The sequence below is a fragment of the Megalobrama amblycephala genome, linkage group LG24 (assembly GCF_018812025.1).
Source record: "Megalobrama amblycephala isolate DHTTF-2021 linkage group LG24, ASM1881202v1, whole genome shotgun sequence".
NCBI classification, from domain to species: domain Eukaryota; kingdom Metazoa; phylum Chordata; class Actinopteri; order Cypriniformes; family Xenocyprididae; genus Megalobrama; species Megalobrama amblycephala.
Genome location: NC_063067.1, coordinates 18,558,874 through 18,582,255, shown reverse-complemented (window position 1 = coordinate 18,582,255; position 23,382 = coordinate 18,558,874). Strand labels below are relative to the sequence as shown.

The 23,382-nt window shown below is 36.3% G+C and overlaps 1 protein-coding gene across 1 annotated transcript; it reads right to left on the bottom strand.

The window, feature by feature from the left end:
- Window positions 1-4,643: 4,643 nt before the first annotated feature.
- Window positions 4,644-21,641, bottom strand: acvrl1 (activin A receptor like type 1). Its single transcript, XM_048178156.1, has 10 exons — window positions 21,064-21,641; window positions 16,852-16,923; window positions 16,344-16,568; window positions 15,411-15,589; window positions 15,091-15,190; window positions 13,142-13,288; window positions 12,687-12,962; window positions 12,302-12,499; window positions 5,875-6,005; window positions 4,644-4,857 (listed from the first exon to the last, which is right to left on the bottom strand). Exons 2-10 carry the CDS (start codon window positions 16,919-16,921, stop codon window positions 4,711-4,713), a joined length of 1,473 nt encoding a protein of 490 aa, XP_048034113.1. The 5' UTR covers window positions 16,922-16,923; window positions 21,064-21,641; the 3' UTR covers window positions 4,644-4,710.
- Window positions 21,642-23,382: the final 1,741 nt, after the last annotated feature.

Below are 23,382 nucleotides of genomic sequence, written 5' to 3'. Positions count from 1 at the left end.
AATAAACATATTTGTGATCAGTTGGTGAACACATGTATGAAATGCAGGAGCCATTTTTAATACTTAAAGGGTAAGTTCACCCAAAAATGAAAATTCTGTCATTAGTTACTCACCCTCATGTTTTTTCACACCCGTAAAGCCAAATTAAGATATATTTGATGAAATCTGATGGCTCAGTGAGGCCTCCAGCAAGATAATTAACACTTTCAGATGCCCAGAAAGCTACTAAAAACATATTTAAAACAGTTAATGTGACTACAGTGGTTCAACCTTAATGTTATGAAGCGACGAGAATACTTTTTGTGTGCCAAAAATAACAAAATAACGACTTTATTCAACAATATCTAGTGATGGGCGATTTCAAAACACTGGTGCATGAAGCTTCGAAGCTTTATGAATCTTTTGTTTCAAATCAGTGCTTCAGAGCGCCCCCAAGTGGTGCACCATCGAAATTTCGAAACATTTATGACATAACAAAGCCTTGTTTACTGAAATCACATGACTTTGGCAGTTTGATACGTGCGCCGAACCACTGATTCGAAACAAAAGATTCGTAAAGCTCTGAAGCTTCATGAAGCAGTGTTTTGAAATCGCCAACACTAGATATTGTTGAATAAAGTTGTAATTTTGTTGATTTTTGTTGAAGTATTGTGGTCACTTCATAACTTTAAGGTTGAACCATTGTAGTCACATGAACTGTTTAAATATGTAGCTTTAAGTAGCTTTCTGGGCATCTGAAAGTGTTAATTATCTTGCTGTCAACTAAGGGTGAACTAATCCTTCAAAATGAAGAAAAATCAGTTAAAATGACACTTTTTTTACAGTTGTGTGATGGATTTGACATATGGCCGACATAAAATATAAGCACAATCACTTTAAAAAATCTTTATTAGAAAAATTGTAATAATTTTTAAAAAACAAAAATAGTTAAATTTAATAAACCAAATTACAAAATGTCAAAAAAAAAAAAAAAAAAAAAAATGTTGACATGGGGACAAGTTGAAATCCAAATTAATAAAATAATTTGTAAAAACAACAGGTACAACTGTATACATGTTTTGTCTCATGTTTCAACATTGAGTATAAGTAAATAAAACATATATTTAGACTTGATTTAATATATATATATATATATATATATATATATATTAAAAGGTCTGATGTGTATGAAAGCAGTGACAGATTTGCTGGTCATGTCTTTGTAGTGGACCAGCAGGCGGTGTTCGCTATTCTCCAGAGTCTCCGCATTAATAATATGACTCCGAAGCCAAAGTTACCTTTGTGAGTAGGACCCACATTGTGCGACGTGTGTGATCCAAAGGAGCTTACAGAACCCCTGTGAGCAGCATTCAGGACTCCCACAAAAACCACAGTATGGGTTAAGCTTTAGAGACCTCAGACCCTCAATAAAAAAAATCCCTTATTACATAAAAAAACAACATTGACAAAGTCGTTGACTTCATCTAGTATGAAAAAGGAAACTGTGTCTTAAGGGAAAGAAGTCAAACATATTCCTATAGGAGCGCTCTTGCTTCTGCCAGGACCTCAGGATGTTTACTTCCTCTAAATAGCAGGGCATTTGGGAACTTGTGATTTTAATTTTGAGGAATAAAGAGACATTTGATGCGCTCACTATTTGTCCTCTTAATGGCCACATGACATGAGGAGAGTCTCGGTTAGTGCATTAAGCCGTATGGGTACATAAAGAATGATGTACAAGATCTAATCTAATTACACAGAAATTCCTTTCAAGTTGCTCTTAATGCAAAGGTCAAATACAAAGCATTTAGAGTTGCGGCCTGCAGACTTAAACCTCTATTGTTACCATTAACCTCTTTGCTTTCGCTAGACTACATAGTAATCTGGCCCCTGACTGTCTATTGTCAATAAAGTGGGGTCATATCACTCAATTATCATTCGACATTTTTCAGCTGGGCGTTCATATCCTATTATTCCAAACAATGACATCTGGAATGGGTCCATTCTGTGTAAAAATGTCACAGCTGATAGAAGGGCACCATTTCAGAGGAGTCTGGCCTACCAGAGCAGGGCATTGATACTCCACTCGGCCGCTGTGCTCTGTTAAAAATAACCCTCTCTCCATCTGACCGGACAGGCAGAGTTGGGGAATTATCTCCGGCAAAGCCCCCTCTCTGTGCTCCTCCACAGATGGATATAGCGAGGGCGCTGATATAGATAAACAGGCAGACAGAAATCAATGCCCATCCTCTCACTCCGCCATACAGTCTGACAGCAAGACAAACACAACACACCAAAGGGAAACTTTGGCTTGGGGATAAAAAACGAGATAAACATCTTATAAATATCCATCAATCAGTGGAGCATCTGCTCTTTTGGCCTTCTCTGCATGTTGGTGTGCGTAGGAAGGGATTTATACTGGAAAGACACCCATTTGGCAGTCTCATTTCTATGAATAAGATACGTGAGATATCTATTTGCGACGGGTAAATATAGGTCTGTCTGAAACATGATCGTGAAGGATGCATTCAGTATTGTATCCGTGAAATGTTGTTCAACAACACCAAGGTGTGTCTTGGTAGCTCCAGAGGGGTGTCAGGTCCTATAGTGTCTCTTGTGCCGAACAACGATTCTAACAATTGCGAGACTGCGTGGCTTGTAAGACAGGATACACATTGTTTATGGTTTACAAGAATTGGATTGAGGCAAAAGGAAATAGATCCCTTATATCTCCTTTAGGACTACTGAAGTGACGTTGTATTCATTAAGCAGATCAGGTTGTGGCACAGTTTACTCAGGTCAGTCTATGGGAAAAACAAAGAGGCAAAAAGAACCCAATGTAACACTTTCAGGGGAAAAAGAGCCATTAATGATGCCCTCTAGTGGATAAAAGTTGTACTGCTGCATGTTGATGTTCAAAAACACATTTAAAGGGATAGTTCACCCAAAAATGAAAATTTTGTCATCACTTACTCACCCTCAAGTTGTTCGAAATCTGTATGAGCTTCTTTCTTCTGTTGAACACAAAAGAAGATATTTTAAATAATGTTGGTAATCAATTTTTCCAGACTCTGGAAGTTAATAGCTACCGTCAACTGTTTGATTACCAACATTATTTAAAATATCTTCTTTTGTGTTCAACATAAAAAAGAAACTCATACAGGTTTGGAACAACGTGAAGGGTGAGTAAATGATGACAACATTTTCATTTTTGGGTGAACTATCCCTTTAAGTGTAATTTAGCTACTTGTTTGAGTTTGAGATCAATCCACACTTGGTGGACCCTCTTTTGGAGACCCTTTTAGTGTAGAAAAAAACTTCAAAAATCTGCTTCAGTATCCTGAAGTTTTATTAATACTTAAATACTCTTATTTGGAGTGAAAATAACAGATATTTTGTGCAAAAAATTGTATACATATTTTTGATTATTATTTCTCAAAAAGCAAATATATTGTACATTTCCCTTACATTGTAAAAAAGATACAGTACAGCTAGAGTAATGTGATTTTGAACTTGTAAAAAATATTTAAACAATTTATAAAAGTGCACTATACTAATATGTACTCTGTTTGAATAATTACTTGGTGCAAGTTGTAAATGCAGTTCTTATTCTTAAAAAGATGGCCCATTTCAAAGTCTTTCATGGAACCAAAAACAGCTACAAAAAATAAGTGCAACAAACAGTCTAAAGCATGTGCCAACCACTGTACGTAAGAGTCGTGTTTAGGAAGTTCATAATTTCAGGAAACACTGCAGTTAGGAAGTCCGGAATAACCCACATCCTGACTATAAAAAAATCCCTCTCACTCTCACTATGCTAAAAAGTATTCTGTGGGTTAATCAACCCTGTATTACTTTCAGTAACAAATGAGTCACTGTGCTGAAATATGCAGGTCTTAGAAGAGTAGTCGAGCGGATATGTTTCAGGAGAAACATTTAACAGCACAGTTATGGCCTTAAAGGATTAGTTCACTTTCAAATAAAATGTTCCTGATAATTTACTCACCCCCATGTCATCCAAGATGTTCATGTCTTTCTTTCTTCAGTCGAAAAGAAATTAAGGTTTTTGATGAAAACATTCCAGGATTATTCTCCATATAATGGACTTCAATGGGCACCAAATGGTTGAAGGTCAAAATTACAGTTTCAGTGCAGCTTCAAATGGCTTTAAATGATACCAGACGAGGAATAAGGGTCTTATCTAGTGAAACGATTGGCCATTTTTGAAAAAAATGAAAGTGTGGTTTTGGCGGAAGCACTTGGAAGGCAACCATTTGTTTATATAAAGCATATACATTTACATTTTTTTTCCAAAATGACCAATCGTTTCGCTAGATAAGACCCTTATTCCTCATCTGGTATCGTTTAAAGCCCTTTGAACCTGTACTGAAACTGTAATTTTGACCTTCAACCGTTTGGTGCCCATTGAAGTCCATTATATGGAGAATAATCCTGGAATGTTTTCATCAAAAACCTTAATTTCTTTTCGACTGAAGAAAGAAGGACATGAACATCTTGGATGGCATGGGGTTGAGAAGAAAATTTTATTTGAAAGTGAACTAATCCTTTAACTTCCCACAGTGAATGTCATGATAAGATGAACAATGTTCAGTGTAGCATTAAGACAAGAAGCTTGAAAGGCGCATTAAAAGAGTTTAGAAGTACTCAGGTGGATGGATATGGGTCCATTAGAATGTAACTTTCTTGGAAATGTGTGGTAGGAGGTTTATTCTAGAGGTCCACTTTAAGCTTGTCAATGTCGTAGTCATGCTCCTGGTCCAGTTTGGAGAGGGTCTTTCGCACACGCAGAGCAGTGAGTCGAGCTGAAGGGCTTTGGAACCAGCACTCTTTCTTAATCTTCGCAATTGTAGACAGGATCTTGACAGAAAAACACAGATAATCATTTATTTTGTCATTTCTGATGTTCCTTTTAGTGTGAAAATGTACAGTTGTATGGGTAGACCTATATGTTTATGTGAATATAAGTGCGTCTAGAGTTCATTTTCAAAAACAGACACAAAGAAGTGACCAAGACTTCAGTGCATTTCAACTTCAATTGCAAATCCAAACTCACCAACTTCTGATACAAAACAATGAGGTTTTGTGAGAACTGTGTTGGTTACGTTAGCTTTGAAATAGGTGTCAAACAATCATATTTGTCCTTCAAAACTGTTACTTTTTCCTTTCTTTTTTTGGCATTCTGCTCTAAACAGATACATTGTAGGAGGGAGTGTGTGTTTGAGGCAGACATAAAACAGCTTCAGCAAGATACATGGACTCAAAGGGGGAATTATTTTCAAATGCAACTACACTTAAAAATAAAGCTTCTTTATTGGCATCAATGGTTCCATTAAGAACCTTTAACACCCAAGCAACCATTCCATTGCACAAAAGGTAGTGAAAAAGCTTCTTTAGATTATTAAAATGCTCTTCACACTAAGAAAAAATGCTTCTTTTAAGAGAAAGGGTACTGAAAGTTTCTTTGTGGAACCAAAAATGTTTCTTCTATGGCATCGCTGCAAAACCCCTTTATTTTTAAGAGCGTAGCAACAAATATAGCGACTAGCCTGCACGTCTCCTACTCCTCTGCACATGGTACCAGGCTGCTGCAGCTGCTTTTGGTATTAAGTAGGATAAATGTAAATTTCCATCCATTTTCTGTGTTGCATATGCAATTAATATACTCTCTACAGCAAACCTGAAATTAAAGCCTACAAGATTATTTTCAGTGACATCATAGACTGATAGGATATTTTGTACCACACGCATGTAATGCTTTCCTAACAAATTGCTCCAGATTGCAGCTGTCAAAGCAAATCCTTGTGTAGGGTCTGACTCAAGTCCAAGTCTTACGAATCATTAAGCCTGTATCTCTGGTATGTTTGTGTATCTCACCGGATGAGAGTGTAGTCGATTGTGGAGACTGGGCCTCTGCTGGTCAACACACACCACTTTCTTCATCTCCTCGAAACTGGGGTCAGAGGGCACCACGTCAAAGAACGGCGGTCTGTACTCCTCCACGATCCCTGAGAAAACCACAGATTTAAGGGATCCCAGATTTCTATGAGAGCTTTTGTCAACATTTGCTGACTACATAGCATTTGATTTTTTACTAATAAAAATGCAGATGTGTGCCGAGACTGAAAGTCTGTTCTGGCCATATCTATAAAACAGTGGTTTGGGAGTTGAGGGAGGTTGGCAGTACTAATACTTCTGTGGGAGGATTGCTGGATATTAACCAGGGAGCCTAAGAGCAAATGGCAGCTGACATTATGGGGAAAAATCTACAGAGGAATCATCAAAAAAGCTTATATTTTACATTTTTGTAGTTATATATATATATATATATATATATATATATATATATATATATATATATATATACAGTACAGTCCAAAAGTTTGGAACCACTAAGATTTTTAATGTTTTTAAAAGAAGTTTCGTCTGCTCACCAAGGCTACATTTATTTAATTAAAAATACAGTAAAAAGCAGTAATATTGTGAAATATTATTACAATTTAAAATAACTGTGTACTATTTAAATATATTTGACAAAGTAATTTATTCCTGTGATGCAAAGCTGAATTTTCAGCATCGTTACTCCAGTCTTCAGTGTCACATGATCCTTCAGAAATCATTCTAATATGCTGATTTGCAACTCAATAAACATTTATGATTATTTTCAATGTTGAAAACAGTTGTGTACTTTTTATTTCAGGACTCCTTGATGAATAGAAAGTTCAAAAGAACAGCATTTATCTGAAATACAAAGCTTCTGTAGCATTATACACTACCGTTCAAAAGTTTGGGGTCAGTAAGAATTTTTATTTTTATTTTTTTGAAAAGAAATTAAAGAAATGAATACTTTTATTCAGCAAGGATGCATTAAATCAATCAAAAGTGGCAGTAAAGACATTTATAATGTTACAAAAGATTAGATTTCAGATAAACACTGTTCTTTTGGACTTTCTATTCATCAAATAATCCTGAAAAAAAATATTGTACACAAATATTTTGTACAATTGTACACATTAAATGTTTCTTGAGCAGCAAATCAGCATATTAGAATGATTTCTGAAGGATCATGTGACACTGAAGACTGGAGTAACGATGCTGAAAATTCAGCTTTGCCATCACAGGAATAAATTACTTTGTCAAATATATTTAAATAGTACACAGTTATTTTAAATTGTAATAATATTTCACAATATTACTGTTTTTTACTGTATTTTTAATTAAATAAATGTAGCCTTGGTGAGCAGACAAAACTTCTTTTAAAAACATTAAAAATCTTAGTAGTTCCAAACTTTTGGACTGTACTGTATATATATATATATATATATATATATATATATATATATATATATATATATATATACATATACTGATGAGCCAAAAAATTATGACCAGTCAAAGGTAAAGCGAATATTGTTGATTATCTCCTAACAAAGCCACATATTTAAGGGCTGGGTAAATTAGATGGTAAGCAACTAACATTACAAGTAACTTGAGTTATGTAATCAGATTACTTTTTCAAGTAACTAGTAAAGTAATGCATTACTTTTTCAATTTACAACAAAATTTACAATAGATTCAGAAATAAGAGTGTTGAACTTCCTTCTACTGTATCCTATTCTTCTTTAATTCAGAATGGTGGCACAGCTGAAAGTTTAGTTTGAACTGCGCCCTCTACTGTACAGGCATAAATATGCATTTCCTTCAGCCTGAGGCTTATTCATTTCACTTTTGGTGTGAAAGGGCCTTAACATTTGCCAAGAATATAATTTTTTTTTTGTTGTCATTAAAAAAACAAACAAGCAAGGTGAGAAAAAGTAACGTAAAAGTAACATAGCGCATTACTTTTCGTAAAAAGTAACTAAGTAATGCAATTAGTTACTTTTTAGGGAGCAACGCAATATTGTAATGCATTACTTTTAAAAGTAACTTTCCCCAACACTGACAATCAGTTCTCGCAATCAACATGTTGGATGCAGGAGAAATGGACAGGAATAAAGATCGGAGCGACTTTGACAAGGGGCAAGGCGATTTGGTCAGAGTATCTCTGAAAAGGCAAGGCTTGTGGGTTGCTCTCAGTCAGCAGTGGTGAGAATTTACCAACAGTGGTCCGAGAAGGGACAAACCACAAACCGACGAGAGGGTGCTGGGCGCCCAAGGCTCATCGATGTATAAGGGCAACGACGGCTATCCCATCTGGTTCGAGCCAATAGGTCAATTGTGGCACAAGTCACACAAAATTTTAATGATGGTTATGGGACCGTTGAAAGCGCCTACAATGGGCATGTATCTGTGCCGTCTGTTGTTAAAATCGTGCATTGACAGATCATCATTACTTAAAGAAACTGAAGTGTTCAGCATTAGCACAATCACAGTCCTTGGACCTTATCAGGAAGCTCTTATATTAAATCTGTACTTCTGAATGTGAGGTCAGTGGGAAATAAAACATTTTTACTGCATGATTTTATTTTATCGCAAAATTTGGATTTTCTGTTTTTAACCGAGTCTTGACATGACCCGATGGATACCTGTTTTCTTTCTGAAATGTTGCTTGCGAACTACAATGTTTTAAATACTCCCAGATCCACTTGTCGAGGTGGGGGTGTGGCCACACTCTTTAAGTTTTGAATTACAGTTTGTTTAAACTGGAACTGACCTACACTGTTTATTGTGCACTTAACTAAACCCCTGACTGCCGTTTTCAATTCTGTATGTCTGGACATTATGAATGATGTTGCTCCACTCAGACTTAAAAGGCCTAACCTTCATTCTCAGCCATGGGATAACAATGAAATGTGTGCTCCTTAAACAGGCTTGTAGGAAAGCTGAATGCAGTCTGAAGAGAGACAAATTGCATATTTCTTATGAAATGCTAAATGATACTCTCAGTAGATACTGGCATGCAGTTAAAGCTGCAAAATCAGATTTAGTAAGTAGAACTGCTCACTGCCCAAAGGTTTTGTTTAGCAAAATAAACACTGTGCTAAACCTGACTATAGCACCTCTCACAGATTCTACTTCAAATACCTGTAAGGAGTTTCTGAACTTTTTTCTAAGAAAGATTAAACTGATTAGAGAAGATATTGTATCATCTAATATTGTTCTAGCAGCTCCTAAGTCAAGTTCTTGTATATTTGACTGCTTTGCTCTTGTCTCTCTTCCAGTCTTAGCAGACATAGCACATGAAATTGTCATCTACTCCACTGGATCCTATTCCTCCTCCATTTTTAAAAGATTTGTTTGCAACTATGGGCCCTAGTATACTATAATACTTTAATTAATGGTGTTGTTCCACCCTGTCTTAAACAAGCAGTGGCCTTGATTTTGCAGAGTTGGAGTTGAAAAATTTCTAAATTGCCATATTTATCCGAAGTTTTACAAAAGGTTATTCTATCTCAAATAACCCTGTTTTTATCGGAGAATGATATCCTGGATAAATTCCAATCTGGATTCAGAGCTGGTCACAGTACAGAGACCACTCTGGTAAAAGTTGTGAACGATTTATTAATAGCGGTTGATTCTGGGCTGACAGTTGTTGGATCTCAGTGCCGCATTCGACACTGTTGATCATTCAATTTTCTTAGATTGTTTGGAGAGTGAGGTTGGCATTCGTGGGACAGCTCTAAAATGGTTTCACTCATATCTACAGGATAGAACATTCTCTGTTAGTTTTGCAAACACTTCATCCTTTGTGGTCCCTTTAAAATATGGTCTCCCTCAGGGCTCTATTTTGGGTCCTATGTTGTTTTCATTGTATACTTTATGTACCCACTGGGATCCATCTGATGTCCCTATGACATTTCTTATCATATGCAGATGACACACAGATATATTTTCCACTGAAAGTTGGGAACGAGTCATTGAAGTTGATCTGTTAGAATGAAGTCAACGTTTGGCTGTCTAAAAGTTTTCTCCAGCTTAATGAAACAAAGAGATTATAATATTCAAAATTCAAAGAGAAGATAGCCAGCTCCGTTAGCAATAGCTATGAAAGACAGCGTGAGGATTCTTGAAGTAATAATTGACTTATCCCTTAGCTTTGATAAACAGATAATATTTTTTTGTAAAAAGTAGTTTTATCTTCTTAGAATGATCTTTAGGTTAAATCCCTTCCTTAGTTTTAACGATTTGGAAATTTTCCATCTTTTTTAGGTCTCAGCTGAAAACGCATCTTTTTAACTTAGCTTTTGAAGTAAGGGAATCTTGATTATTGGAAACGTTTCTATCTAAACCGATCTCATTGGGCAGTTTCTATTGTTGACCAACAAGTTTGATTCACAGTGGCCCCGTTTCAACACCATTGTATTAGGTTTCTGGTTTAAATGTGATTGATTCATGTTAAATTGACTTGAAACGATTACTCTTTGACTTAACTTGATGTTTTCATATTGGAATAACATGTTTCAATCAAGTAAACCCAACAAGGACTCAATCAAACAGGATTTTCATTTCCCATCATGCTTTGCAAAGGGGCTGAACTAGGGGTGTAAATGTTGAAATAAAGTGTTATTTTTTAGAAAGATGAGAAAATGGAAAGACTTTTTAATGTTTACTGTTCTATTATGTTGGTATTTAAAAGTTTCTGTTAATTAATAGTTTTAGGGTTACCATTGTGGTGAATTGTTGCACTTGTGCTTGGGTTGAGGACCTGCTAACAAACTTTCAAATTACTTTAATAAGAAAGTAATCACTGTGGTAGTGCTCTGGGTTGCATTTCCCAAAAGCATTGTAAGCCTATGTTGATTGTAAAACCATTGCCACCAATGGACTTATGATCAATTTAGGCTTTACAATGTTTTTGGTTAAGGCAATTTAGGATGAATCCAGTATCACATCTGGATCACATCACAAAAGTTATATAAATCACAAAATTAAACAAGAAGAATTAATTGTAAAAATTAATGTATATGAAAACAATTTATTTATTTATTGCTTTTTATTTATTTTATTTTAAATGAACACAATTGATTCTAGTTAATTTAACATGGTTGATTCTATTGGATTTTACTTGTCTCAATCATGTTGACCCAAAATAAGTACATTAAATTGGAATAACAGAATTGCATAATGCTGAAATAAAGCAACTTAATCATGTGGAAATCCTTTCCATGATTTTTTTATGTTTGTTCAAAGAGTTATTTTTTTTTGAGTGTACAGGACTTGAAGTATCTGCCACAAACTTCATGGTGCCATATACTACAGGACACCATGAGGGGTCTTGTAGAGTCCTGCCTGTTTTGGCAGTGGTCATAATTTTTTGTATATAAGTAAAGACATTTATAATGTTACAAAAGATTTCTAATTCAAATAAATATGTTCTTTTGAACTTTCTGTTTTCAAAGTATCCTGAAAAAAAATGCATTACAGTTTACACAAAATATTAACTGTTTTCAACATTGATAGTAATAAGAAATGTTTTTTGAGCACCAAATCAGCATATTAGAATGATTTCTGAAGGATCATGTGACACTGAAGACTGGTGCTATCAAGAATAAATCACATTGTAAAATATATTAAAATAGAAGACAGTTATTTTAAATTGTAATAATATTCCACAATATTAAAATAATCAATATTTACTGTATTTTGAAACAAATAAATGCAGCATAAGAAACTTCTTTTAAAAACATTAAATAATCTTACCGACCCCTTATCGAACCCACTTTTGAACTGAAGTGTATGTAGTATATATATATATATATGTGTGTGTATATATCCTCTACTACAAGCCAGAAACTTTTGACTAATGTATTACAGCTATTCTGAGCCACATTATGTAATAATAACTACATATAAATTATATTTAAAGGGTTGATTAAGTGCTTCTTAAAAAGTAAGTGTGTGTGTGTGAGAGGGAGAGAGAAAGAGAGAGAACAAGCACATCTGGACTATAAGAGCAGGAGTGTTGACAGCAGATAAGATTGTTTATAATTATTGGGCCGCTAATCGTGGGTGGATAGAGACAGACGCAGACATTGAGAAAAAAACTGAGGGAGCGAGGAAGGGGAAGTAAGACAAAGAAACTTATGAGAAAAAATAATTATAGAAGTCTATCACGTCTATCAGAAATTGTTGCTTAGTAACAGAAATCCGGAACTTTTCATTAAAAGTTGTAATGTGCAATGAAACGTTAACTAATTAATTATTTCTGTGAACATATTTCTTTGATAAGTTTCAGCATATCAAAGTTTTTGGTATTAATACTGTACATAACATTTTGAAACATAATTAAAATGAATTCCAAGTCACAAGAGCACAGAATAGCAGTAGTGCCATGAAATAAAGTTGGATAATTATTCCATCTTACCATTAACAATAGTTCGACGAGTTATCTCCCACATGACGAGACCCAAGGCCCAGATGTCGGTTTGTTTGTAGGATTCAAACACATCAACACGAATACTCTCGTCCAAAACTTCCGGTGCCATATAACGCTTGGTGCCCACTCTCGGGTTGTTGCCCATATCCAGATAGTCATTAGACTGAGAGTGAATGACAGCCAAGCCTGAGAGATCACAAAGAAGACATTATGTTTGAGATATCAACTGGCAACAAAAGAAATTTCACCCTTAATAAAGTATATGATTTGTCAAAGTAAAAAAAAACGGACTGAAAAAAGTCATGAGTCATGGAATGAGATACGTGCCAAAGATTCCTACTCAGACTCAGCTATTTCTGTTTTACTTACTCACCCAGGTCTGCAATGCAGCACTGCCCATTTCTCTTCACCAGAATGTTGCGGCTCTTCAGGTCTCTGTGTGCGATGGCTGGTTTGCCCTGCGTACTGAGGATCTCTGTGTGGAGGTGCACAAGGCCGCTGGCGATGGACAGGCACATGCGCAGACAGCCCTCTGGGTCTAGTATGTTGCGCTGCAGGAAGTCATAGAGGGAGCCCAACTCATGGAAGTGTGTGACCAGCCACAGCTGAGTGCTGGAGTTTTTAGACGTCATGTCTGATGCTATGAAGCCTAATGGACAGAGAACATGTGTAAGAGTGAAATATTACATTTTAAATCAAATGTTGTGTAATTCCTTCATTTCAAAAGTGATGTTTGGGTAAGTCAGAACATATTATGGCTGCAGCAGTACTCTCAGAACGATCCCTTCCCACACAAGCGATGAAAAATGCAGTGTGGGTGGAACCTACCCAAGATGTTTTCATGCCTTAGTTGGACCGTGTTGTAGATTTCAGTCTCTCTAAACCAGGACTGTTCATCACGAGAGGAGAAAATTTTGACAGCCACACTCTCTCCCATCCAGGTGCCTCTCCATACCTCGCCATAACGTCCTTTACCTGCCAGAAAAATTCAGAGGGATTCAGCGAGCTCCTCTCCTAGTGAGTGGTGTCAGGTTTCATATAGTCAAAACCTTTTCTAATCTTGACAAAACACATATCGTCGGAAAGTTTCACGGTTCCATATTTGACATAGTGTTTTCTGATGGAAGTGATATTTGGACAGAAATGTATCAATTTGTAAAAGGAGAATGCATAAAAAAATTTAATAGAATGTCTGTGACACCCGGTGGCTATTTTTGGTACAGCAAAATCAATTTTTGTGGTATCAGCTTCAAATATGGAACACAACTTGGTTGGACATATGGCTTTCATTTGATAGCAATTTTAGAGTCAAATATATTGGATAAAATATACATTTTATATAAAATAAAAAATGCTTAGTACAGTACATTTGATTTACAGTAAATTTAAACTTACATAACTTTTTCATACTTTAATTTTTCAAGTGCTTTTACTTCAGCAATATTCTTCGGTCTGTACTCCAAAGCATTCTTGAATTACAATCATTTAAGTTTGGATAGTGCATTTTCATGTATATAACAAAAAAGGGGGGTGTAATATGTAAGATTTTTGCAGTAAAATATCCAAAAACCACTAGGCCAGTGTTATATATTTTGTTCACTTAAGTACTTACAATTTCCCAAATGTTTCCAACTATTTGTAAATTGTGAGAAAATTGCAATTTTAACCAATGCTCCAGGACGTGTGAGGAGTCGTCTGTCAATTGCGTCATACCCGCATTACCCTCAGTTTCCGGTTTTATTTTGTAGAAACCATGGAAACACCAAAGAAGCTTTAATATTTACATGTTTTAATAAACAAGGGAACAACTGTTTTGATATATTTATAGACAGAAAACTAATTATTGTTATATAGCTCAACACGTTTAGTCTTATAGTTTAAATCTAATTTTCTTGATTTTTTGCGAGTACCATGCTTTACCATGCCTCAGAGAAAAACTCTATTTTGTCAAATAGCTAACATAGCATAATCAGATGCAGCTTTATTTTTAGTAACAGTAATACAGAATTTTCTCCATCATACAATACGTTTTAAAATTAATTGCATGCCATTTATCAACACAAGCCATCCAGCATTTAATATGATATTCTTAAATCGATCTAGCTTACTGCCGTGTGTAACAGTGTATCACAGCAGCCGCCGTCTGATACACAGAGTAATGTTATAACATAATTTTCAACACACTCAAATGTATCTAATATGATAAACAGAGCTGCGTCACCTCATACTCTTGACCGGAAAAGCGGAAGCAGCGGCGGCGACTGTGTCATAATAAAAGTCCCGCTGCTCGAGAGGCGTGTGTTGTGCAATCGCTCCAGGAGACTCGTTCAGCTCCTACAACACTCGGTTCTGCTCTGCTTCATACTACAGTAATAATAATAATTGCATTCATGAACATGATTTCTTCCCGAGTCCTATCCCTATTCTTTTGCACCGTCCGTTGAGGTGAAGACCACATGTCCCAAGATTCCGCGCTCAAACTTGTTTTGAATAGGCCCTATTTATTATTTAAATATCATTTAAATAAATGCAATCTATGGATTAAAATATGTGTATTCTTTAATTATGGTAACATTTAAAAACAAGTACATTTATTGAACTCAATGTTGTACATTATGTAGTAAAGAAAAGAAATTTAAAAAGAAATTAAAAAATGTAAAAGAAAAAGGTTTGGAGCAGAACAAATCTCCACCTCTAGACTTCATAGCTTCATCCTGCAGTTGCTTCACCCTCCACCTATGCAGCATTGTGTAATGAGATATGAAAGTTTCACTCACCAACACACTGAACCAGAGAGATCTGTCGGGCCATGGTTCTTTGCACCAGATAAGGCAGTCCGGTCCCACTGCCCGATGTACAAAACTCATCAAAGATATCCTAAAAAGGAGAATTACACACACTTAAATCACAGACCAGCCAAAAATTTACACACACTTACTGTCAAATTATGGGCATTTGAGTCACAACCCAGAGGAACATGTTGCTCAGATGTTGCTCAAGAGACTGAGGTTTTCAGTTTTTTTTCATTTGACAAACTCATTACAAATAAGACTTGAGGATAATGAGCTGTGAATGTCACTCAGCAGTAGATTTTTACCCCATATGTGGGGTCCCCTCCACTGGGGACTTTGAGCATAGAGGTGTCTGGTTCGTCCAGCGGGTGGTGCTGTCGCCTTGAACGCAGCCAAAACACAAGCCCATAGACTGCCATGCACATCACCAACAGCACCAACAACGGCACACCCACCAACAGAATCAAGCTGATGGGCTCTTCCACTGGAAACAGAGACAACAGTGAGAAACATCACTGTACTACAGCAGCTGAAAAGACAATGTTGCGTATTCAATTTTGTATTTAATTTCAGAAATGCCTAAATACATTACCAAATGTGCTAATGCATTTTTTGCTATTTGCTATTTTGAAATATATTTAAAAATACATCTGAAAAGATATTTTTGCCATTTGAGAATTGTATTCAGTTTCTATTTGAGCTACAGCAACATAAGCTTAAGGCCATCCTAGGTATGTATGACTTTCTTCTTTCTGATGAACACAATCAGAGTTATATTAATATCCTTCTGAAGCGAAGGCCTTTATTAACCTCCTGGAGCCATGTGGAGTAAGTTTTTGATGGATGGATGTGGATGGAAGCACTTCCTTCAGCTCATACTCGTGGATCCCGTTCACTGCCATTATAAAGCTTGGATGCATCAGGATATTTATTAATATAACTCCGAATGTATTCATCAGAAAGAAGAAAGTCATATACACCAAGGATGGCTAGAGGGTGAGTAAAGCTTGGGGTAATTTTCATTTGAAAGTGAACTAATCCTTTAAACACAAGTTTAACAACCTATGAAAATTAAAACCTGTGAACCACCAACACTATAACACTAGGAGGCAGCAGAGAGTGAACTTCTACCAAGGCAAATGACTCTTTTATTCTAGTAATGAATCTCTGAATTAACAACTCTAAAATGAATAACTGTTTTCTGAGCTAAAAAGGTGTTTTTTAAAGAAATTACTGACCTGTTTTTTCAGGCATACTGAGGTTTGCATTGCAGAGGTGTGTGTAGCAGCACTCGGAATACACTCCAGGTACATTAGGCACGTGGCACTGCTCAGCGGAGGGTAAACAGCCCCTGACTACACGCTCATGGACCGAAGTGTATAAGCAAATGCGGCCCCAGCAGGAGTTTTTTTCACAGTACGGTGAGTTCTCACATGCGCACTGTAAAGGCTCCTCGGCTTCATCTATGGACAAGCATGTGATAATTGCAGTATTTCAGTTGATATAGATATGATAGCTAACTCACTATATAAGGGAAAAGCTAAGCCAATACATAATCTGAAAAAAGAAATGTGTTTGTTTGCAACTCTGTGTGAAAAGTTGACCAACAGAGTAGGAAGATACATACTTCCTCTGGCTTATTGTGTACTCAGAAAGCAACAATCTACATCACCCGGTTGGTTTTCATGCAACACTCAGACATATGCACAAATAAAGACTTTTACGAGCGCAATTATGTAACCTCACCTGCGAGAGTTGCGTAGCTCCCTGAATACACCAAAACAAACAACACTGCGAGCATCTCAGAAGCCTTCATGTCTAAGAAAGAGGGAATACAGGATACAGGGTGAGAGCGAGCCTTGGGAGGGAGCACTTTGACACAAAAAACACTTCCAGCTACTTCTATTTAATCATATGTACATATCCCATGCTCCCTTGCATCATTAATCACCGATCTGGCATTTACAAGGCGCCGCTCTATGCACGATCATGCTATGATATGTAGTGTTGGAATCTCTTAATGGAAAAAAAGCTCAATAACCCTTGTCCACACCAGAGGAAGTCATGGAGAGGGTCCAGTCAGTCTGTCTGTGTTGCAATTATTGTGAGAGTGGGTGGGAGAGGACTTTAGTGGAGGACTCGCTCTCCTCTGTACCGCTGGTCCTTGCAGACACTCTGGCTGCAGCGCACGCAGAGTAAATATTGATGGCTATGCTTCCTGCCATTCAGAGGCCGCACCCGGCTAGCCGTCCAGATACTCCGGATTGCTTGTTCCTCTAGGTCTGGAAGTCGACTGGTCACGCAAGCAAAATGGCTGGGTGAAAACCTATTATATGAAGATGATGGAAAACCCGCATACTAAAGTGTTGACCTGTTCACCAGGCTGCTTTGAACAAGCAATAAGTGAACATTTTTAAGTGTCCAAAACTGTCCAAATTCATTTTAGGTTAGCATGCTGAAAACAACAGACTATTTTTGTGTTGCCTCAACACTGTAATTAAAGTAGGCATACTATATACTTTTGTGATGTCATGGAAAAACAGAGTCAGCCAAGATGTTTTGAGACAGATCGGTAATTAGAGCCAGAATTGATTTGTATGAGTTGATTCTTCATACATATAAATTTGCCTTGGGTGATATATGACTGTCTGAGAAGATTTCTAATGCATTTGTGTATCCTGAATGTTTAATCTATTTAATCTGTGATATTTGTTCTCAGGTGAAAAAAAGTACATTTCCATAATGTACTTAAAGTGCTCTATTTTCGTGCTCTAATTTTGTACTTAATATACTAAAAATTCTTCTTCAGTACTTCTTAAAGGGATAGTTCACCCAAAAATGAAAATTTGATGTTTATCTGCTTACCCCCAGAGCATCCAAGATGTAGGTGTCTTTGTTTCTTCAGTAGAACACAAATGATGATTTTTAACTCCAACCGCTGCCGTCTGTCAGTGGTATAATGCAAGTCAGCGGGAACTTGGACTATAAGAGTAAATAAAACATGACAGACAAATCCAAATGAAACCCTGCGGCTCGTGACGACAAATTGATGTCTTAAGACACGAAACGATCGGTTTGTGAGAGAAACCGAACAGTATTTATATCATTTTTTACCTCTAATACACCACTATGTCCAACGGCATTCATCACTCGATTTGTGAGGTCTGATTGCGCTCTGACAACGGCAGTGATGTCTCGCGCTCATTGAAGTATATGCGCGAGACATCACTGCCGCTGTCAGAGCGCGATCAGACCTCACGAATCGAGTGATGAATCCAGTTGGACATAGTGGTGTATTAGAGGTAAAAAATTATATAAATACTGTTCAGTTTCTCGCACAAAGCGAATGTTTCGTGTCTAAGGACATCAATGTGCCGTCACGAGTTTAATTTGGATTTGTCTGTCGTGTTTTATTTACTCTTATAGTCCAAGTTCCCGCTGACTTGCATTATACCACTGACAGACGGCAGCGGTTGGAGTTAAAATTCATCAATTGTGTTCTACTGAAGAAACAAAGACACCTACATCTTGGATGCGCTGGGGGTAAGCAGATAAACATCAAATTTTCATTTTTGGGTGAACTATCCCTTTAAGAACATCAACTGTGCTATTTTGAGACACCATGAATATGAACGAAAATGTGCTTTTAACACTATCTCTGTATTAAAAAATATATTTAGTTATCACTTGTAGTACACTTGAACCCATCTTTCATACACTAGTGGTAACTAAGTATATTTTTTAATACAGAGATAGTATGTTAAAAGCACATAGTTCATATTTATGATGTCTCAAAATAGCACAGTTGAGTACATTAAGAAGTCTTTTTAGTATATTAAATACAAAATGAGTGCAAAAATAGAGCACTTTAAGTGCATTATGGAAGTGTACCTTTTTTTGTCGTATCTGCGATACGTTTGATATTAATGATCGGCATTATATGCTAGCCAACATATACTGGCTAACTGAAAATGACTATGGCTACTGCCTGATGTAGAAACACATGCAGCGAGATTCCAATAGGAGTCACTTTGTCTGTGTTGTCTTTTAAGTTCTTCATTTAATCCCCCCAATGTAAGCGCAGGTGGGTCAACAACTTTGTCACGTACGCTCAGTGCACAAAAAATGGGTAATTGCTGGGCCCTCTGGGCCACATTTAAGACGGAAAACAACCCCACCCTTCTGGAAATGCTTTCGTCTCTTTGGGTATTCTGATCTTTATTTCCAAGCTGCCAGGATGTTTCTCAAATCAGATAGTGGCCATCTTGAATCAAAGCCTTAAGTGAACATGATGAAATGTGATTCCTGTTTTGATAACCTGCTTGTCAGCATTCTCTCTGAGAGCAGTCAAAAGAGAGTGAACTTTCTTATTCTCAATTCCACTTTTCTCAGGACTAGAAAATATAAATAGAATAAACCCCTTTTCTGCTCACAGCTTTGTTTTGATAATTATATTTACATTTATTTATGTTACAGTTATTTTTCATGAAAGTGACTTGAAGATACCCTCTATAGTGTAAATATATAGCAATTTTTTATGAATGCATAAGTGATAGTGAAAGTCTCAGGTCCTGTAACTGGTGACAATTTCGTTTGACTTTTAATCACTGTTTGCCTTCACATTTTATATAGTTCTGTGATATGACATTAATTTTGAAAGTACAAAATATTCCATTTAGTCTGCATGTATATAAATAATTATAAAAAAGCTCAATTCTGTATATTTTAGACAGATTATAGCATGTTACTCTGCAGCACATGCCAGCTTACCACAAGTATGTCATGTCAACTGCCAGTAATAACCCATATTGTTATCCTGAAGAAATAAATTTAGAGTCTGTGTCAGTACTTTGAAATAGTTAAGCGTATCTCTGGCTCCATCTTGCAGCTAGGAATTTGCCTGTTTTGACTGCAGTTAAAAAGAACTGGTATGCCTCAGTGTATTTGTAAGCGCCAGCATTTCACAGTTACAGAGATAAATGAACTGACCTCACGGGTCATGATAACTAGATGTGTGTTTCATTTAGGGCTCTGTTCGTGTAGTTGACTGCAACATGGATTCTCGTAAAAAATGGCGTGCCTACACAGTATATTGGTATTTGGTTAATTCTAATATTAGACGTTCTGATATATAATGTGGCCAAATCTTTGTTGACAGAATGTGGTATGAAAGCATCACCCACATGTCTCATGACCTCAGATATGTGACCCTGGACCACAAAACCAGTCATAAGTCGCACGGATATATTTGTAGTAATAGCCAACAAAACATTGTATGGGTCAAAATTATCGGGGTTTTTTTTTTGTAATGTCAAAAATCATTAGGATATTAAGTAAAGATCATGTTCCATGGAGATATTTTGTACATTTCCTACCATAAATATATATAAAAAAATATTTTTGTAAGTAATATTCATTGCTAAGGACTTCATTTGAACAACTTTAAAGGCGATTTTCTCAATATTTTGATTTTTTTGCACCCTCAGATTCCAGATTTTCAAATAGCTGATATTTGGCCCTATCTCGGCCAAATATTCTCCTTATTTATTTAGCTTTCAGATGATGTATAAACCTCAATTTCAAAAAATTGACACTTAACTGTGGTTTTGTGGTCCAGGGTCACATATTGCATTATCTTCAATATGTGTCCTTCAGATACCTGACAACTCACCTGAGAAGACCACATTCCTCAAAAAGAGATAAGACAAATAAAGCCTAAGATTTATGTTTTTTTCTACATGTTGTGATTCTGTATTTCTTAAAATAACAAAATTCCCAGTTCTGCCCCTTCACCAAGCATTTATGCCAAACATGACCCTTTAATTCAAAACGTTATTAACATTACTCTCTAAATAGTGTTGAAATTCATTAAATATCCTATATATTCATGTAGTACGACACATTCACCATATAAGAGCAAGTTCAGAGAGAGATTAAAAAACATAATGGGTGATTTACCTGATTTTCGTCTTGCGCTCACTCACGAATCAAGCTTATCAATCTTCATCTGTTTGTGAAACTCGTCTCTCATTTCTTTAAAACATAAAACTATTGTCTCATAACGGCGAATATGGTGAAATCAGCAGCGCAAGTCATATCCAGATGTGCTGGATCCTTAACTTTTGCCACATCCTGCCATTCTCGGAATAAACTCTAAAATTAAACCCTTCAGAGTTCAGTTTTCATTCACTCAGAGTCCTCAGTCCTGTTTCCTCAAGCGAAATTTTGCATAAATCGCCGTAACGCAGAACATATCGAGCTGTGGCATATATCTCCAGTCAAATCTCGAGCTGATAAACCGAAAACAAGAAACTGCTTCTCGGAGAAGAAACAGTCTTCTTCCGCTTGGAAATAAACATTCCCAGATCGACTCCTGACGACTCCATCTCGATAAGTGTAAAGCAAACTTTGAGCAATGTTCCTGATTTAAGGGTTAGATTACAGATTTTAAAATATACAGTTTTGTCCCACCCCTCATTGTCTGAGCCGGGGTTCACTCGGAATGTGCTCTCATAGCTGTTTTCCTGTTGCTGTAAGACCTTTCATTTTTTCCACTTCTGTTTTTTTCCCCCTCATAGCTGGTTGCTTATGAATAAAACTTCATAGAGGATTCATGTGCCTTCTGAACAAGGCGCATCTCAAAAGTGTTCGCCCAAAAATTGTGCTTTTCACTTGAAAATTAACAATGTATTGTATTATATTTTAAAATAAGTCGATTAATTTACTATAAAATGCTTTTTTGTCATATAGTCATGCAGGGTTTTTTTTTTTTTTGGGGTGGTGTAGGCCTGGTAACCAAAAGGTTGTAGGTTCGAAACCTGGCAAGGGGTGAACAATGAACTGTCCTTTCTTTTCTGGAAAAGCTTGATCTTTCTTGCCATTTATTATGCTGCACTTTGCAATATTTGACTGTAACTCAGTTCGCACATAGAAATCAATTAATTTACTCTACCGTAACGTTCAATTTTGTTTTGTTTTTGAAAGAAGTCTCTTATTCTGACCAAGGAGAAGTTATTATTATCAATGTTAAAAATGTGTACAAACTGTACCTTCAGCGAATGACTAAGTTCTTGTCAAAATGACAAAATTGCAGCATAACATATGACAAAAGCGAGTTCCAAAACAGAATATGCATGTCTTAGTTTATTTAAAACATCTTAACATGAAAAAGGACTAGAATAGACCATAAATCTGAAAATGATGTGCATATAAAAGTTTCAGTGATGAGCAAAACTAGGGCCATGAATTGCTTTTAAGGAGATTGGACACAGATGGACAGCTTGTTTATTTGATGGGACACTGCGAAAGGCAGGGCGGCCTGAGGTTACGGTGACATATCCCACTAAAGCTTGAAGCCTCCCATATGGTCCAATGAGACTGAGAAGAATCTCAGTCAGCGGTAGATGACAGCTTTTACAGATATGATGGAAACAAAAATCCCATCTTTCATTCATTCATTACAACATAATCAAGAAAAAAGTTCCAAGAATAATATTAACTTAGACTGCATCAGCTGTATAAGACAAGACAAAATGTTCATGCAGTTTTTTCCTTTGGAGACTTTTCCAATCTGATTTCTTGGCTGGTGTTTTTAGACACAGCTGGCACTCCTCAGATCTGACTAGAGGAGAAGGAGAACTGTTATTTGAAGAGTATTCATGTATTTATTTTTCCTCTTCCCATGGTGTGATTTTTGAGGTCTTTCTTTTCTCAGACTTGTATTAACGACAACAGACACTAGCTGTTTCCCCGTGATTGATGAGCAATTATTTAGATCAGAGGACTTTTTTTTTTTACTGTTAGTTAAATAAACAAAAAACAATTGATTCTCTATTAAATGTTTGTTAAAAATACCTCAACAACTACAGGAATTATTAAAAACCTACAGGTATGAAATGTACGATGCATTATTTAAAAAATGTTAAAGGTGCCCTAGAACTTTTTTTTTAAAAGATGTAATATAAGTCTAAGGTGTCCCCTGAATGTGTCTGTGAAGTTTCAGCTCAAAATACCCCATAGATTTTCTTTAATTCATTTTTTTAACTGCCTATTTTGGGGCATCATTATAAATGAGCTGATTCAGGGTGTGTGGCCCTTTAATTCTCGTGCTCCACGCCCCAAGAGCTTGCGCTTGCCTTAAACAACATAAAAAAGTTTACACAGCTAATATAACCCTCAAAATGGATCTTTACAAAGTGTTCGTCATGCAGCATGTCTAATCGCGTAAGTACAGTGTTTATTTTGATGTTTACATTGATTCTGAATGAGTTTGAGGCT

Excerpts from the sequence above, each read along its gene's own strand:
- acvrl1 (XM_048178156.1), bottom strand. The coding sequence starts at position 16,921 with ATGAAGGCTTCTGAGATGCTCGCAGTGTTGTTTGTTTTGGTGTATTCA. Across the intron at positions 15,590-16,343 it reads CAGTATGCCTGAAAAAACAG|TGGAAGAGCCCATCAGCTTG; the intron begins GTCAGTAATTTC and ends CTCTGTTTCCAG. Across the intron at positions 6,006-12,301 it reads TCGTCGAACTATTGTTAATG|GGATCGTGGAGGAGTACAGA; the intron begins GTAAGATGGAAT and ends TGGTTTTCTCAG.